The sequence below is a fragment of the Narcine bancroftii genome, chromosome 2, assembly GCF_036971445.1.
Source record: "Narcine bancroftii isolate sNarBan1 chromosome 2, sNarBan1.hap1, whole genome shotgun sequence".
NCBI lineage: Eukaryota > Metazoa > Chordata > Chondrichthyes > Torpediniformes > Narcinidae > Narcine > Narcine bancroftii.
The window spans coordinates 152,876,516-152,893,675 of NC_091470.1; the positions used below are offsets into that span (position 1 = coordinate 152,876,516).

Below are 17,160 nucleotides of genomic sequence, written 5' to 3' on the forward strand. Positions count from 1 at the left end.
TCTATTTTAAATGGTTTTATCAATTTGTTTTGCTCTTCTTCTTCCAATTTCGGTAGTTCAATTTTAGCTAGAAACTCATTTATTTTGTCTTCTTTCCCTTTGTTTTCAGTTTGATATAGTTGTTCGTAGAATTCCCTGAAATTTTTGTTGATCTCCGTTGGGTTATATGTAATCTGTTTGTCCTTTTTCCTTGATGCCAATACTGTTCTTTTAGTTTGTTCTGTCTTAAGCTGCCACGCTAGTATTTTGTGTGTTTTTTCTCCTAGCTCATAATATTTCTGTTTTGTCTTCATTATGTTCTTCTCCACCTTGTATGTTTGTAGTGTTTCATATTTTATTTTTTTGTCTGTCAATTGTCTTCTTTTAGTTGTATCTTCCTTTATTGCTAATTCTTTTTCTGTATTTGTTATTTCCCTTTTCAACTGTTCTATTTCTCGATTGTAGTCCTTCTTCATCTTAGTTACATAACTTATTATCTGTCCTCTGATGAATGCTTTCATTGCGTCCCATAGTATAAATTTATTTTTCACTGATTCCGTATTTATTTCAAAGTACATTTTAATTTGTCGCTCAATGAATTCTCTAAAATCTTGTCTTTTAAGTAGCATGGAGTTTAATCTCCATCTATACATTCTTGGTGGGATGTCCTCTAGCTCTATTGCCAATAACAGGGGTGAGTGATCCGATAACAATCTAGCTTTATATTCCGTTTTCTTAACTCTTCCTTGAACGTGGGCTGATAACAGGAATAGGTCTATCTTTGAGTATGTTTTATGTCTACCCGAATAATATGAATATTCCTTTTCCTTTGGGTGTTGTTTCCTCCATATATCCAAAAGTTGCATTTCCTGCATCGATTTAATTATAAATTTGGTAACTTTGTTCTTTCTGTTAGTCTTTTTTCCAGTTTTATCCCTGCCTAGTTGATCTGCTTAACTTAAGTTGGTTCGATTATATATCCATTTACTGTCACCTTCGCCAATGGTCCCTTATATAATGCTTTAATCCAATTAATATATTTCTCTGGTAGGTTGAACCTCTGTAGTACTTTGAATAAATAATTCCATTCTACCCGGTCAAAGGCTTTCTCTGCATCAAAAGCAACCCCCACTCTTGACATCTTATTTCCACGTACTGCATGGATTAAGTTAATGAACTTTCAGATATTATCCTTTGTTCGTCTTTTCTTAATAAATCCAGTTTGGTCTAGTTTTACTGTTTTTGGTACATAGTCGGCCAATCTGTTTGCTAATAGTTTAGCTATTATCGTATAATCTGAGTTAAGTAGGGATATTGGTCTATACGATGCTGGTGTTAGTGGATCTTTCCCCGTCTTTGGTATTACTGTAATTATTGCTGTTTTGCATGAATCTGATATGTTTTGTGTTTTTTCTATCTGATTCATTACTTCCAGGAGAGGAGGAATTAATAAGTCTTTAAATGTTTTATAGAATTCTATTGGGAGTCCATCCTCTCCCGGTATTTTATTGTTCGGTAGTTTTTTTTTTAATATCTCCTGTATTTCTTCTATTTTAAATGGTTTTATCAATTTGTTTTGCTCCTCTTCTTCCAATTTCAGTAGTTCAATTTTAGGTAGAAACTCATTTATTTTGTCTTCTTTCCCTTCGTTCTCAGTTCGGTATGATTGCTCGTAGAATTTCTTAGTTTTCATTGATCTCTGTTGGGTTATATGTAATTTGTTTGTCCTTTTTCCTTGATGCCAATACCGTTCTTTTAGCTTGTTCTGTTTTCAGCTGCCAAGCCAGTATTTTGTGTGTTTTTTTCTTCTAGCTCGTAATACTTCTGCTTTATTTTCATTATGTTCTTCTCCACCTTATACGTTTGTATAAGTCCGCAAATTCTCTTTTTGTTGTATCTTCCCTTGTTGCTAGTTTTTTTTCTGTACTTACTATTTCCCTTTCCATCTGTTCTATTTCCCGATTGTAGTCCTTCTTCATCTTAGTTACATAACTTATTATCTGCCCTCTGATGAGGAGTCACGTGATGGAGTAGTGGCCAGACGGAGAACTCCAGCCCTCTCCAGAAAAGTCGGGAAAAACGAGAGAAAATACAAAGGCACAGAAATACAAGTTAAAGAAAAGTGAATATAAAGGTGGAAAGAAGATGGAGACAAAAGGAGAAAAATCAAAATCAACGGAAAGAAGAGAGGAAGAGAAGACAACGGAGGAAAAAGGTGAAGGCCTTACCTGTCCGAAGAGGCCCGCTGTGGAGAGAGGACCCCACTACCTCAGGTCGGTAGAAAGAGAACTACAACAATGGCTCACAGAGCCGAGTAAAAGTGCGCAACCGCGCATGCGCGAGGAGTCGCGCATGCGCGATGCGCATACAAAAAAACACACCGACGGGAGGGGGGACCAGCTGGGGAGTCGATCTCCACAGCCGGCAACGACAGCTGCAGAACACCTGCAGCAAGAAGACACCACAGAAGACAATGGAAACAAGAAAGAAGAGGAGGAAAGGGCAGCAAAGAAACAACAGATGGTCAACCTAGAGGAAGAAGAAGAGGAAGAGTACAGGGAAATAGAAGAAGAAAAGATAGGCAAGGTAAAGGAGGTACTTGCTCTTGTTAGAGGATACATGGAGTCATTTAAAGAATGGCAAACACAGGAATTCAATGATTTAAGAAGAAGAATAAACAACACAGAAAAGAAAATAAATAAAATGGATATGACCTTAACAGAAATGGGGAAAAAAATGGACAAGATGGAAGAACGGGCAATAGCAGCAGAAATGGAGGTAGAAGACTTAAAAAAGAAATTGGAGGAATCTAATAAAAAAACTAAAGAGACACAAGAATTACTAGCCCAAAAAATAGATATAATGGAAAATTATAACAGAAGAAATAACATAAAGATAGTGGGCCTTAAGGAAGATGTAGAAGGCAAGAATATGAGGGAGTTTATAAAAGAATGGATCCCTAAGGCCCTAGGATGTCCAGAACTACAGCAAGAAATGGAAATAGAAAGGGCACATAGAGCATTGGCCCCTAAACCACAACCACAACAAAAACCAAGATCTATTGTAGTAAAATTCCTAAGATATACTACAAGAGAAAAGGTGCTGGAGAAGACAATGGAAAAAGTAAGAGAGGGCAACAAACCACTGGAGTATAAAGGGCAAAAAATCTTCATTTATCCAGATATAAGCTTTGAACTCCTAAAGAAGAGAAAAGAGTTCAATGCAGCAAAAGCGATTTTATGGAAGAAAGGATATAAATTTACACTGAAGCATCCTGCGGTATTGAAAATATTTATTCCAGGACAACAAAACAGACTATTCTCGGATCCAGAAGAAGCACGAAAATTTGCAGAACAATTACAAAAATAGACTGAGGGATGAAGACGGGTAATGAGAGCAAAAATTATCACGATTGATATGTATGTGGGTAAAGACAAAAATAGACTGAGGGATGAAGACGGGTAAGGAGGGTAAAAATGACCACGATTGATATGTATGCGGGTAAAGAGGTATAAGAGTGAATAGAGACAACGGGCATATGTGAAAGTATCTGTAATTAGAGGAAAACATAGAAAGTATAGACAAGAATTAATAAGGGAAGGTAAGGGAATAGAGAGAATAAGGAGGGAACTAAAAGAGTGACCTTTGTGACATATAAAAAACGAAATCTTTTCTGGGGGGGGCTGGGTGGGGGGAAAAGAGCGGTCACTTATTATCTGCCCTCTGAAGGCTTTCATTCCATCCCATAATATAAATTTGTCTTTCACTGATTCTGTATTTATTTCAAAGTACTTTTTAATTTGGCGCTCAATAAATTCTCTAAAATTCTGTCTTTTAAATAGCATGGAGTTTAATCTCCATCTATACGTTCTTGGTGGGATGTCCTCCAGTTCTATTGCTAATAACAGGGGTGAGTGATCAGATAACAATCTCGCTTTATATTCCATTTTCCTAACTCTCCCTTGAATATGGACTGACAACAGGAACAGGTCAATCCTTGAGCGTGTTTTATGTCTACTTGAATAATATGGGTATTCATTCTCCTTTGGGTGTTGTTTCCTCCATATATCCAAAAGTTGCATTTCCTGCATTGATTTAACCATAAATTTGGCTACTTTGATCTTTCTGCTAGTCTTTTGTCCAGTTTTATCCATCTTTGAATCCAAATTAAGGTTAAAGTCCTCTCCTATCAATATATTCCCCTGCGTATCTACAATTTTCATAAAGATACCTTGCATAAACTTTTGATCCTCTTCATTAGGTGCATATATATTGACCAAATTCCAGAGTTCTGAATATATCTGACATTTTAACATTACGTATCTCCCTGCTGGATCCATTATTTCCTCTTCTATTTTGATTGGTACATTTTTATTGATTAATATAGCTACACCTCTGGCTTTTGAGGTATATGATGCTGCTGTTACGTGCCCTACCCAGTCTCTCCTTAATTTCTTGTGTTCCACTTCAGATAGATGCATTTCCTACACGAATGCTATATCTATTTTTTCTTTTTTCAGTAAATTTAATAGCCTCTTCCTTTTGATTTGGTTATGTATTCCGTTAATATTTATAGTCATATAGATCAACATGGCCATTTCATACTTTGTTTACATCTAATTTCCGCTTCCTCACCACCACCTTTCTTTCCCCTTTTCCCCATTTCCATTTCTCAGTTTTTTTTGTGAACGCACTGTGTGACAACACTTCTAAAACATAAAATATTTCAACCCTTCCCACATCTATAATTCCCTTAACCCCAAGTATCTCTCCTCCCCCCTCCCCTCTCTGAGTCGCCCCTTGTCCCTTGCCGAGCAACCATAACTCCCCTCTCCATTCGGACTGTGAACGTGTTCGCAAGTGTCAACTGATTTTGCAGTGACTGATATTCTCTCCCACCCAACCCCTTCCAGAAAAGACATTACAACAAAGCTCCCCCTCTTTTCTTCTCTTTCTCTCTATTTATTTACTTATTTATTATTTATTCATCTATCGATCTATTTATTCATGTTTAACCCCTCCTCTTTTTTCCCCTTCTCCCTTACTTCCCTTTTCTTCCCTCCTTTAGTTCTTACTTGTACATTATTTTTACTTCTTTTTATGTAGTTTGTCGTCATTCTTTGTTCTTGTTACATCTCTTCATCTCTCTTTCTGTCTTGCAGGCGTTCTGCAAATTCTCGTGCTTCTCTGGATCCGAGAACAGTCTGTTTTTCTGCCCCGGGATAACTATTTTAAGCACCGCTGGATATCTTAACATAAATTTATAGCCTTTTTTCCATAGGATTGATTTTGCTGCGTTAAACTCCCTCCTTGAGGTGCTCAAAACTTATGTCTGGGTAGAAATTTTTTTTTTGACCTTTGTATTCCAGTGTTTTTTTGTCTTCTCTAATTTTATTCATTGCCTTCTCCAATATATTTTCTTTTGTCATGTATCTCAGGAATTTTACTAAAACGGATCTTGGTTTTTGTTGTGACTGTGGTTTCGGGACTAATGTTCTGTGTGCCCTTTCTATTTCCATTCCTTCCTGCATTTCTGGCATTCCCAGGACTTTTGAAATCCATTTTTTAAATAAATTCTTTCATGTCTTTGCCTTCTTCATCTTCCTTAAGGCCCACTATTTTTATATTGTTTTGCCTACTATAGTTTTCCATTATATCCATCTTCTGAGCTAACAACTCCTGTGTTTCTTTAACTTTTTTGTCACTTTCTTCCAATTTTAGCTGAAGCATTGTTGAAGCAAAAAGGGATATTAGTTACTGACCATAAGATGATAGGTAAATCTGACAATGAAAATTTAAATATGGGATGAGTTCCAGTTCAAAGGATTTGTTGGAGATAACTGGCTGGGAGATTGTAGAATGATCAAGTTTGGAGACACCCTGCCTTTTGCTCTTCCTCAACCCTACCAACTGATTAGGTTTGAACTTGGGGTGCATGCCATTCCCATTCTGTGGAAGAGAATACTTTGAGGAAAACATTTTTCCTATTTATTCCAGTTTACTATTTTTAACCCCAGAATATCTGCATATAATTGGAAAGTCTGTTTTCTAATCACAAATTCCTATGGAATTGTTTATCAATAACTCCATAACTTTGGTATAATGTGACTACCAGATCTTCTTTATCCTCGAATTCTTATGTTTTGATAATAAGAACAACTTCTAAGTGCCTCTTTGGAGTATCTCTGAACTAAAGATTCTTAACAATTTTGTTTTAGGTTAGGTTGATGCAGGAGTCTGTGAAGAGGATCATAGACTTAGAAGAGTCCAAACTGGGTAAGAACAAACATTTACTGAATTTGTGTCGTTTTTCATTGAATTTTATTTCTAGCCCATTAACCCAGCATATGGCCATATAGTCTGCTCTATATATGTGAAATGACTAATCTTGGAAAGTATTTGAAATATTAAAATTCTTCTTCACAGTGCATAAATAAATTGATGTTTTAAATCTTAAACTCTACAAAGGAGTGCATTGTGGCAGAAGCAATAAAATTTACATGTGATTAAACATCTGTACTTGCAGGGCTGTTTTCAGGTCAGTGCAGAAGGCTGCAGTTCACAATTGTTACCATGACTTTTCATAAGGCACTATAGTAAATTTGTTCTGCACCCTCTTGAGTGCTTCTATTATCATATATATAATTTCTTTATTTATTTTTGGATCTTGCCATTGTCAGCAAGGCCAAAATCTATTGGCATTCCTCAATTAGGCAATGGTGAACTGTCGCTTTGAGTTGCTTCTGGTCAAAGTGTTCCTGCAGTGGTGGTAGAAGGAAAATTCCAGGATTTGTACCCATCAATGATGCTAATGTATTTCCAGTCAGGATGATGGGAAACCTGCAAGTAGTAGAGTTCTCATCCATCTACTTTGAGAGATGGTGTGGGAGTGACCTGCGCATTATCAGAGGATGTACACTGAAGACATTGTATCCTGATGGTAGAGAAAAGAACATTTATGGTGGATGGGCTAACATGAGATGTTGAGCTTCTTGGGATCTATTGGCATTGCACTCAATTGACCAAATGGAGGGTACTCCTCAACACATTCCTGATTTGTGTCTTCTAGATTGTGGAAAATGTTTGGGGTTATCAGGGAGTGGGTCACTCCTTGTTCAACAGTCTTTGATCTTCTCTTTTGTAACCACAGTATTTTTGTGGGTGTTCCAGTTGGGTTTCTGGTCATGACCCTTAAGATATTAATAATGGTAACAGCATTGAATGTCAAGGATAAGTGTTAAGTTTATTTCTTGTTGACAATGGTTCTTGTCTGGCACTATTTTGTGGTGCTCCATGTAACCCTGATTGAATGTTGTCCTAGTCGTGCTTCTTGATTAGCAGAGTTGTGAATAGAATTGCCTTATGGAATAAGTTAATACAATTATAGAATAAAATATTTCTTAAGGTTAGATTGTTGGGGTTTAGGTATTAGTTTACATTCCACAAGAAACATTAGCATTTCACAAAAGACATCTCATTTAAAATGCAAGAGCTATGCCTCAGTGTGGACTCCAAATCTACAGTGATTTTACAGAAACCATGAAGAGTCCCTGCGAAGACTTCACAAGTAGGACTGATGTTGTAGAATTGAAATGGACTATTGTCTTTAAAGGAAAGTATGTTTGAACAGATGTCCTGGCTCAGAAAATGATTAATCTTTTATTGCTAACTGGTGCCAGCAATCTAATTTTTTTGGTTGAAATCTGCTGTTCTTGGAGGTGTCATGTGGTTTTGCAAACAGAGAATAAAACATGGCTTTCTTGGGGGAGAGAGTCAGTTTTACTGCAGTAGTTGAAGACTGCAAGTTTTGCAGACCTGCTGCAAGATCCTATTTGAAGATGGGTTTTGAGTTCCAAATTCAGCCTATTCTAAACTCTTATAGTCAATTACAAGAGACTTTGGCTGGTTATTCTGTTTCTCCTGAAACAGGAGAAAAGAACTCTTTGTGGTAACCTGGAAGAAGAGGTTATCTTTTGGAAAAACCCACAAGGGGGTAAGTTTCTTCTGCAAGACACTGAAGTGGCTGATTGAAGGAGATCAGTTTGTGTGTGTATAACGAATGCATCCCTGAAACCAACAAGGACTTTCCTTTGCGGTAACAATTTAAGTTAAACCACCAGAGCCTGGTGAAGATCATAAATGTTAAATTCTGTGCACAGTTTGAAAATTGCCTGATCCCCATAAACTTGGAGAAGTGAAAGGTGAATGATTGGGCAATGAAACAAATAACTTTCTTGAACTCATACACATGCGCTTAAAATTAGAAGAGGATTAAGTTAGGTTAAGTTAGTAATAATGAGTTAAATATTGATTTTATGTCTGGAAGAAAATTAAAAACATGTTTTGTATAATGTCAACCTGGAAATCAGAAGAGAGCCTGAATACATAGAAATGAATAAATGTATTCCATTGGAAAAAATAACATATAATTTAAAAAATAATGTCACAGTATTCAAACAAATTTAGGAACCGTACATGGAACACAACAGAGAGGGCCTTCCATGGACCTCCACCCCCTAAAATGACAGAATGAGAAGAAGGCGAAATGAACTGACTCAGTGTGTAAAAGTAGATGACACAATTTTCTTGTTTATTTTCATTATGTGATGACATTGTTTAATGGGTTTATTGTATTGTATATGTTGAACATTTAGTGGGTGGGGAGGGGGGTGGGAAGGAGGGAGGGAAGGGAGGGGGGATAAAGGGGAGAAAATGCCACTATGTATATTCAAGAGGGAAATGTTTGTGTGTATTTTGGTTAATATGGTTCATAGTGTGAAAATAAAAAAAATTTAAAAAAGAAAATTAAAAACATTTTTGTTGTAACCATTGTCTTGGTGAATTTCTATCGCTGCTGGTTTTTGGAGACCTCTGGGATAGTAACAATTGAATATTGTGCTATTATCAGCATATCTCCTCACTTTTGACCTTGTGATAGAAAGAAGATCATCGACGAAGGGGTTAATATTGTCAACCAGAGTTCAACGTGATGGTCTTGGTAGGCTAACCATGGTTTGATATGTGTATATAATTCCTTGTGTTCAATTCTGTCCCTAGAAACATAAGCCCTAATGCCTGATGTACTTACTTTATAGTCTGTGACATTGGTTTTAATTAACCCCCTCCCTGCCAAACAGTAATGACCTCTTTAGTTCTTTCTCCAAAAATAAACTTTTTATTTGTCAATTGTTTGCCTTTTCTGCAAAAACGTAAGCTACATTCTCCAAAAACAAATCAACAAACTTAATCATGACCATGTTAAATTGTGTCTCCAGAATTTTATAATCACAGCGACCTCTTGCCATTCGAGGAGTGGCTTGATCATTGGTGGGTGGATGGAAATACAGCACAAATGTCACTTGCAGTCAGTTATGGTCCTGGTAGAAGTGGCCTCCAAGTACACAGTTACTGCCCTTGCTTCATTGCCACCCAAGTAACTGTTACGTTCTCCTTGTTTGTACCGGCCTCTGTCCTTCCAGTAATCATCATTCCTCCACCACTGCCTCTGTTATAACCATGTAAAGCTGAAATTGCCTAAATGCACATGTCTATCTGTCTCCTCCAGGCTTAATCATCACCAATGCCTGGTATGGCAAGTTTGTGACCGATAGCAGTGGGAAGAACGAGAAGGCTAAGGTGATCGATGTGACTGTTCCTCTTCAGTGTCTGGTGAAAGAGTCAAAACTCATCCTCACTGAAGCATGCAAGGTAAACCTGATTATTTAAAAAAAAACATTTGAATTTCCCAACTTGCCTCAGGCAACCTATGAGCATCTTTCTACTATCATTTTTTTTCTTTTCACATATTGTACACCATCATTCTATCCTCTTTCTCTCTAATTTCACCAGCTTCTCCCTGAAGTTCCACTGACATGTTCTGAGTGGCTCCCCATGAATATCCCAGGAATGATCAAAAAAGATAGAAAGTTGGGGTCGGGAAAATGGTGGCGGTAGAGCAGTAAGGGTTAGGAGAGCTTCCCATAGTGAGATTTAGGAAAGATAATAAAAGTAGATTTAAAAAACCTGCAGAAATCAGCAGAATAGAGACCAGAAAGTAAAGAAAATATAGAGAAAACAAGAAGATGGGAAGAAAACAGAAATCGGCACGAGAAGAACCTACCTCATGAGAAGGGCTCGATGCATAGCAAGTGGGAGAAGGTTGGGCCTACCGGATCAATGGAGATAGTGGCATTGATGGGGCCCTGGAACCCTCCAAGCGAGCAGAGGTCTCCAAGGAAGTTGAGGCTGAATGGCTCTGAGGTGGCAGGATCGCAGGGGAGCTGTGGAGAGACCATGGGAGAAGAGCTGGGAGCGCTGGCGGGCATGAGGAAGATGGCGGGAGCATCCCGTGATCGAAAGAGGGGGCGCAACAATGTGGGAACAGCAGCGGTGGCAACGGGACGATGATGGTAGAGTCCTAAAGTTGTTGAGGAAAAAAGATCACTACATGTTAGCGGGGATCCAAGGGAAGTCCAGGTGGAGAGCGGTGGTGAGGCGGCAACAATGGACAGAAGCGTCAGACCTGATGGGCGTTGGGGTCCACGGACAGAGGATTGGTTGAAGGATGTGGACATCTCCAGTCAGGTAGTCAAAGAAGAAGTAAGAGGATATGGAGGAGGAAAAAGAGAAGGAAAAGAAACAGAAAAGAAAGACGGTGGGGTCAGAAAGGGAGGGGGAGGATATAGAGGAGGCGGGCCCTTCAAACAAAGAATTAATGGTTGCAATTATAGAGTAAAAAAAAATCAGTGTTGGAGGGCAGAAGGAAATGAAAGAAAATATGAATAATTTAACCACAAGGGTTTCAGTGGTAGAGGATAGAGTGGAAAGAGTGGAGGAGAGATTAGAAAGGAGGGAGAGTGAGTGAAATGCATGGGAAAGAGAGAAGGCTGGAATGTGGAAGAAGATGGATGCTTTGGAGAACCAGAGTAGGATAATAATATAAAGGTGGTGGGGGTGACAGAGGGTATTGAGGGGAGATGGGTTTCTTCAAAGAGTGGATACTGGAGGTCCTGGGAAGGGACACAGAGTGGCATACAGAGTGATTAGCCCCCCACCCCACCCCCTTTGAAATAGGGGTACGATAACAATCCACCCTAGCAGGGAAACAAGTGTCCAAGAAAGTGGGACATGGTGCAGGCGACGTGCTTTTTAGTTCAGTTTTGATTATTTTTTTTCTTTTGATTTTTTTCCTCGAGCCTTTGTTATTTAGCCATCCTGATTGTCTTTTTTTCCTAGGTTCTGTGGGGTATTTGTATTTGTGCAATTTAATTGACTTTTTTTCCTTCAGTAGGGTAAGGGTGAGGCAGGTGGGTGGGGGGAGGGGTGGAAAGTAAACTCAGACTCTATATTTTATGAATGTTGGAAGATTATACTGTTTGAATTCTGCGTGTCTAAAGATAGAAAGTCTACATGTAGCTGCCCTTGTAATGTGGAAAATGTAACAATCAATTTGGGTACAGTTAGTTGTATAAGCAGTTAAATGATATCCAAAAATCTATTTTAGTGATTTTGACCATGAGATGCATGTTGGATAAGGCACCAGGGAGAACTCCTGCTGCTCAGAGTAATGCTTTGGGATATTTTGCATCTCGCTAAGGGGGACAAATGAGGACTTCATTGACTGTCTCATTCCAGATGGCAGTGCAGCACTGGAGCATTTGCCAAATTTGTTGTCCTCCAGTCTATAGCAAAATGTTTAAACCAAGAGAATGATATTAACTGATGCCATAGATGACACCAGTTGGAAGATGTGGGGATCATTCAGGTGATGCGTCTCAATAGACCTTCTTCACTATTCCTTAATTAGGATCCTATTCTAGCTTTACATAAATGACTTGTGTTGTCTTTTTATTACGCAAGGAAATTCATTTAATCTGATTTGGGTTTTATTGTGAGATATATATATATATATATATATAAGATTCTGGGTTATTTCCCTGCTCATAATTGGAACTTGAACTCCCCACTTGAACCCATCATGCAGCAGTGTTTGACTGTTGGTTCAAATAACATGCTCATATCATGTTGTGGAGAATTTGAAATGGACTTGTCAGAGACAAGTTTCCAGAGGGCAGGATTTGTGTTCCAAAGAAATTTCTGTAATTTATTGGTTGGAATTAAATGACTGTTCTCTGAACTCGTTGCCTAACCTTTCCCCAAGATGAAAACTCTTGTTAGCAAGTCTTTCAGAGATCTTTCTCTCATTGTGAACTAAAATCAAATTCTTGTCATGATATTGGACCATGAATGGCATCACAGCTGATGATTTATTTTCCTTGCATTCGGCAAATATGCCTTCTCCCAAGAGGTCTCTCTGCTGTAAACAGAAGCAGAACATGGGGCAGTGTGGTTAGCGCAATGCCTTCACAGCGCCAGTAACTGGGACTCGAATCCCATGCTGTCTGTAAGAAGTTTTTACGTTTTTCCTGTGTATGCATGGGTTTTCCTAGGGGTCTCCGGTTTCCTCCCACCATTCAAAATGTACTGGGGTTATAGGTTAATTGGGTGTAAATTTGGCGGCACAGACTCATAGGCTGAAATGGCCCGTTACCTTGCTGTATGTCTAAATGAGGTAATTCTTCGATGCCCTTTTTCTCCTAAGCCTTTCACAAATACAACTTCTTAATTGGTGGCAAAAGTAATAAACCTCAGGCTCTTCCGATCTCCATGTTGTGCTGCATCATCACCCCTTTGTACTGCATGAGTCGGCCTGTCAAGTGCACGTGGAGGGCCCCCATTGTGTATTTGCCAAGATTCTTTCTGTTCACATTCCATCTGTAATTCCTTACATATCTGTCATCTTTACAGGTTGGTGTACCAGGATTCTATGACCCATGTGTCGGGGAAGAAAAGAGTCTAAAAGTCATTTACCTGTTCCGAGGAGTTCTGCACCAGGTCATGGCAGCAGACAACGAGTCCCTTAGGATACCAAAGCAATGTATGTTCAAAGTGAACCCTTTCAACCTTTCCATGTTTGGGAGAAAAAAGACCTGTGAATGCAGTACACAAAAATACTGAAGAAACACCATACCTTGATGAAGGGCTCAACCCCGAAACATTGGTTATGTATCTTTATCTTTGCTATATAAAGGACACTAGTTGACCTGCAGTTTCTCCAGCATTACATCTTTTTCTTCAACCACAGTGTCTTTAGAGATTCGTATTTTACTACTGGAGAAACTCAGGTCATGCAGCATTCTTGGAGGTAAAATTAAGTTTTGGCCCTCGGCTATTCTTCAGTGTGTTAATGTATGCTGTTAATAGGCAAAGTGTCCACCTAATTCAGGATTTTAAGTAGTGTGAGATGTAAATCCCAAAATTTAATTACGACAAACACATTGTTTGCAGACTTTTTATTTTCCCCCAAAATTTAGTGGTCAGTTCAAATCAAAAGGGTAATTCAACTTCACAAGCTTCATTTTCTTCTTATTGGTTCATGAGTTGCAGTTAATGTATTGATGGGGTTGGAGTTGGTGCATGCGATCTCTGAGGCTCTTAGTTCACGAGTCGTCGATGAACGAAAGATGAATACAGTTCGTGGTGTGGAAGATGGCTAGACTCACTGATCAGAACTTGTCTGATAAGAATGTAACATTCCAGTTTTTCACCCAGCTTGGCTGTTGTCTTGATCTTGCTGCATGCAGACATGGAGTAAATTACACAGGACAATATATTTTTTTCAGAAGGTTTGCTTCATGAAAACAAATTGGGGATTAATGTAGACAACTTCATTCTGAACACAAAGATATTTTCAGATTTGCTGTATCCCGTAGGAAGTAGGAAAAACATTAACTTTTCTTGAATTTAGTGGGTTTAATCGCATAATGATGCTGTTACATTGCGTTGGTTCAACTGACCTAAAAATGTTTTGCTGCTGATTTTCATTTGTACTCAGCATCTGATGCCTCTTGGTGTCCAACAGTAGTTGGCCAGCATTGATGGATTTCAATTGCCCTGAGACCACTTTTCCGTGGTTGGTATGTCCTGGTGAAACCTTTCGCCATGTATATCACTGATTGCACCAAGATCAGCAGGGAAGAAGTTCAAGTGTGAATGCAGAAAATTAATTTTCAATGACACATTGCACTTCTTGGATTTGTAGCTTGAAGTAGACTTAAATATGACAGGAAATCAAAAAAAATAGGTTTTTAGGTGATTTTTGTGATCGGCCACCCAAAATCCATAAAATACACCCAGAGCTTAATGGGGCTTAAATTGAGCGCACGGGCTCGTGGGCCGAAATTGCCTGTGCAATTTGTCCAAATTAAAATAAGAGCAAAATCTTTGTTGTTGTCCAAGAAATTGCACGCCAAAATCATGTACATGATTTGCACTCCTAAACCATTTCAACCCTGACCATATTTATGAAGGAACGGTCAACGATATACCTTGTATTTTGACGTGTGCCAAGTCTTGAAACCCTAAAAAAAGCACTCAGAAATCAGGGGTTGACTTGTATTACAGATACATAGATGAAGCCTTAAATTTAATTTTTATCTTAAAAAAAAAACCATTCTATGTAGATTCAGCATTCAAGATGACCCTTGAAACATCAAAAAAAAACTCAACCTACAACTTTTCTTCCAGCACCAGTTACTGGATTTCTTGGCCACTTCTATTACTTTTAACTTAAAACTCACTTCATACTTGCATAATTTTGCTGGAGGCTCCTTGAAAAAAAACCATCTTCAGACAACGTTAACAGCTCAGTCAATTTTGGAGGGGTCGACTTGTACGCTTGATATATGATAAATTGGGGACCCAATTTATCTGAAGGTCGAAATATTCGGTATTTGAATATTATATTCTGGGATACTGATGCTGCTGGTGCTAACCACACTCGCCTTTATTACTTATCCCTAATTGTTGTCAAGAAGACTCTAATGAGCTACTTTTTTGAATAGCTGTATCGAAGATGATTTACTGGTGCATTGCAATGAAAAAGTTCAGTGAGGCTGGATGAAAAAGAAGAATGTCCTCATGTACAGGTTTTACCATTTAACAGAGACAAAGTACTGTATATACTCGTGTAATTGTCATTTCCCCTCTTTTTGGCCCAAAAATCACGTGACCCATGTAAAAGTCAACCCTGCCTTTTTTGGCCCCAACCGCTTGCCCATCGGAGCTCTTGACACCCTGACTGCCCGCCCATCTGAGCTCTTGATGCTCTGAACACCTGCCCAGCCAAGCTCCCAGCCACCCACCCACCAGAGCTCCTGCCACAAACTCTCTCCAAGGCCCCAACCACCTGACCATCCAAACACCTGATGCCCCGAATGTGGACCCACCACCCCGGTCCAGGCCATCTGAGCTCCCGACACTTTGAATGATACATGTACTTATTGCAGGGAAGAGTTTGACCTGTGTCTAAGTCAGTCTTCCCAAATTTGACCTAAAAATTGGTCCAAAAAAATACTATGAACAATGCTATGCCGATTCTCCTTTATATGGAAGTATTGGATACCTTTCCAATTTGGGATATTCTAAATGTGTATATGAATTGTACTTTCAATCTTAGTTATTGTTTGATACTGAATATCTTTGCTTCCTCGCCATTTTTTAAAAAGTTGTCACCAATATTTTTTCTACATGTAGATATTGGATGTAGAGCTGCTGAATTAATTGCTTCCTCTTATTCCCTTGACAGCACACAGGATTGATACCGATGGTTGAGGATGAGATGAGCAGTGATGTGGGTTTGGACCTGAACAGAGATCAACTGCTAAACCTACTCTAAATTAAAGAGGGAATGCACATATTGTTTTTATGTATGTAGAATTTTTGTTCTTTTCTGTGTATAAAAGATGAAAAAAATGCTTTTACAGATCACCAAATAAAACATTTGGCCATGGTTTTTCCATGTCATATTTGTCATTGGATGCTGTAACAGTCTGAAGTAATTCAGACATTGCACAGCAATTCCTGTGGTCTGGAAAAAGTTTTTGTTTTAAGTCTATTTGATGTACAAAAAAATTAAAAATAAATCCAGACACTATTGCCATAATAAAATTTCAGATTTAGTTTCTATTCTCCATTTGTGAATTTAGACTGTGAATAGCAGGTTATTTTAGCATGTGATCATATATGGTCTCCAATATCAGACTAGAAAGGGCCTTGCTCTAAAAGTATACATATACTTTAAAAAGAATGTACAGTATTCTTTGCAGAAAAAAGTTGTTTTAAAATGGATTTCTTTGGTGACAAGGAATCCTTGCATTGTAATGGTCACCTGAAAGCTGTAAGACTCATTGGAGAATGATCCAGAGGTGAATTCTCTCCTTGGATAGTCTGAGATCCAGTGGATTCTCTTGTATTAGCTGCTCTGATACCAGGTAGCCTCGGGTAGCTAAGGGGGTCAAACAAGAGCTAATTGTGCCTTTTAAAAGAGTAGGACATGCACTCACTTCCTCAGTGTATACCCTCTCAAAGACAGATCTACAAATTCAACCAAAAACCTCAAATAAACTATTTGGCTAAGCCGTGAGATTACCAGTAACAACCTCAAATCCACACATTATTTGTTTAGTTTATTTTCTTGATCCAATGGTGTCAATTTTGAGTTGAGAATGATCTCAGAGGACTCTCAATGCACTTGTACTCTGCCCACTCATCATTAGCAGGATTTTTTTGTTAGAGTTTCTGGAAATTGATAGAGCAGGAATTCCACTTCCCCTGATCATGAGGGTTTGTTGTGACCAAATGTAGCCTTTCATGCCAAATAACAATGCTGAGATTGTCAATCAAATGTGGTGAACATGGAGGCCATACAGATTCTCTACCCTCCTGTAGTACCTGAAGCAGATCTTTTTTTCTGTTCAGGGTTTGACTTTTGATTTTCAAATCAGAGATATTAGAAATGAAAAGGCTTCTCATTTTATGTCTCCATTGTTTGCATCAAATACTCTCCAGTTTACTACACCATGTTAAATAAAGAGTAAAATTACAGTGCACTTCCCCAATAGGATGTTTTACACTTTTAACACTTTTGTGTCTTCCTTCATTAAAGCATCAACTTGATTTGGCTCATGCTATTAGTAACAGTTTTGTAGACTCCTTAATAGGGGCTGTCGGAATTGTGCAGCCTTTAGACTGTATTAGCCTGGACCTAACAACTGTTATGTGCATGGTTTGGCCTAAATGATACTTAACTGCATCAAAATTGTGTTGCAATGCAACAGATAC

At 38.4% G+C, this 17,160-nt stretch overlaps 1 protein-coding gene across 2 annotated transcripts in view; it reads left to right on the forward strand.

Annotated features, from left to right (window-relative positions):
- LOC138754391 (dnaJ homolog subfamily C member 11) overlaps positions 1–15,999 on the forward strand; it is a 62,749-nt gene extending 46,750 nt beyond the window's left edge. Inside the window, exons 13-16 of one of the 2 annotated variants that reach the window (XM_069918598.1) lie at positions 6,198–6,255; positions 9,545–9,687; positions 12,787–12,916; positions 15,626–15,999. In XM_069918598.1, the coding sequence (XP_069774699.1) occupies positions 6,198–6,255; positions 9,545–9,687; positions 12,787–12,916; positions 15,626–15,651 (357 nt within the window). In that variant the 3' untranslated portion in view covers positions 15,652–15,999. Of the gene's footprint in view, positions 1–6,197; positions 6,256–8,917; positions 9,502–9,544; positions 9,688–12,786; positions 12,917–15,625 lie in introns of those variants that run through there. The other variant, XM_069918599.1, reaches the window with a different exon arrangement.
- The last annotated feature ends 1,161 nt before the right edge of the window (positions 16,000–17,160 follow it).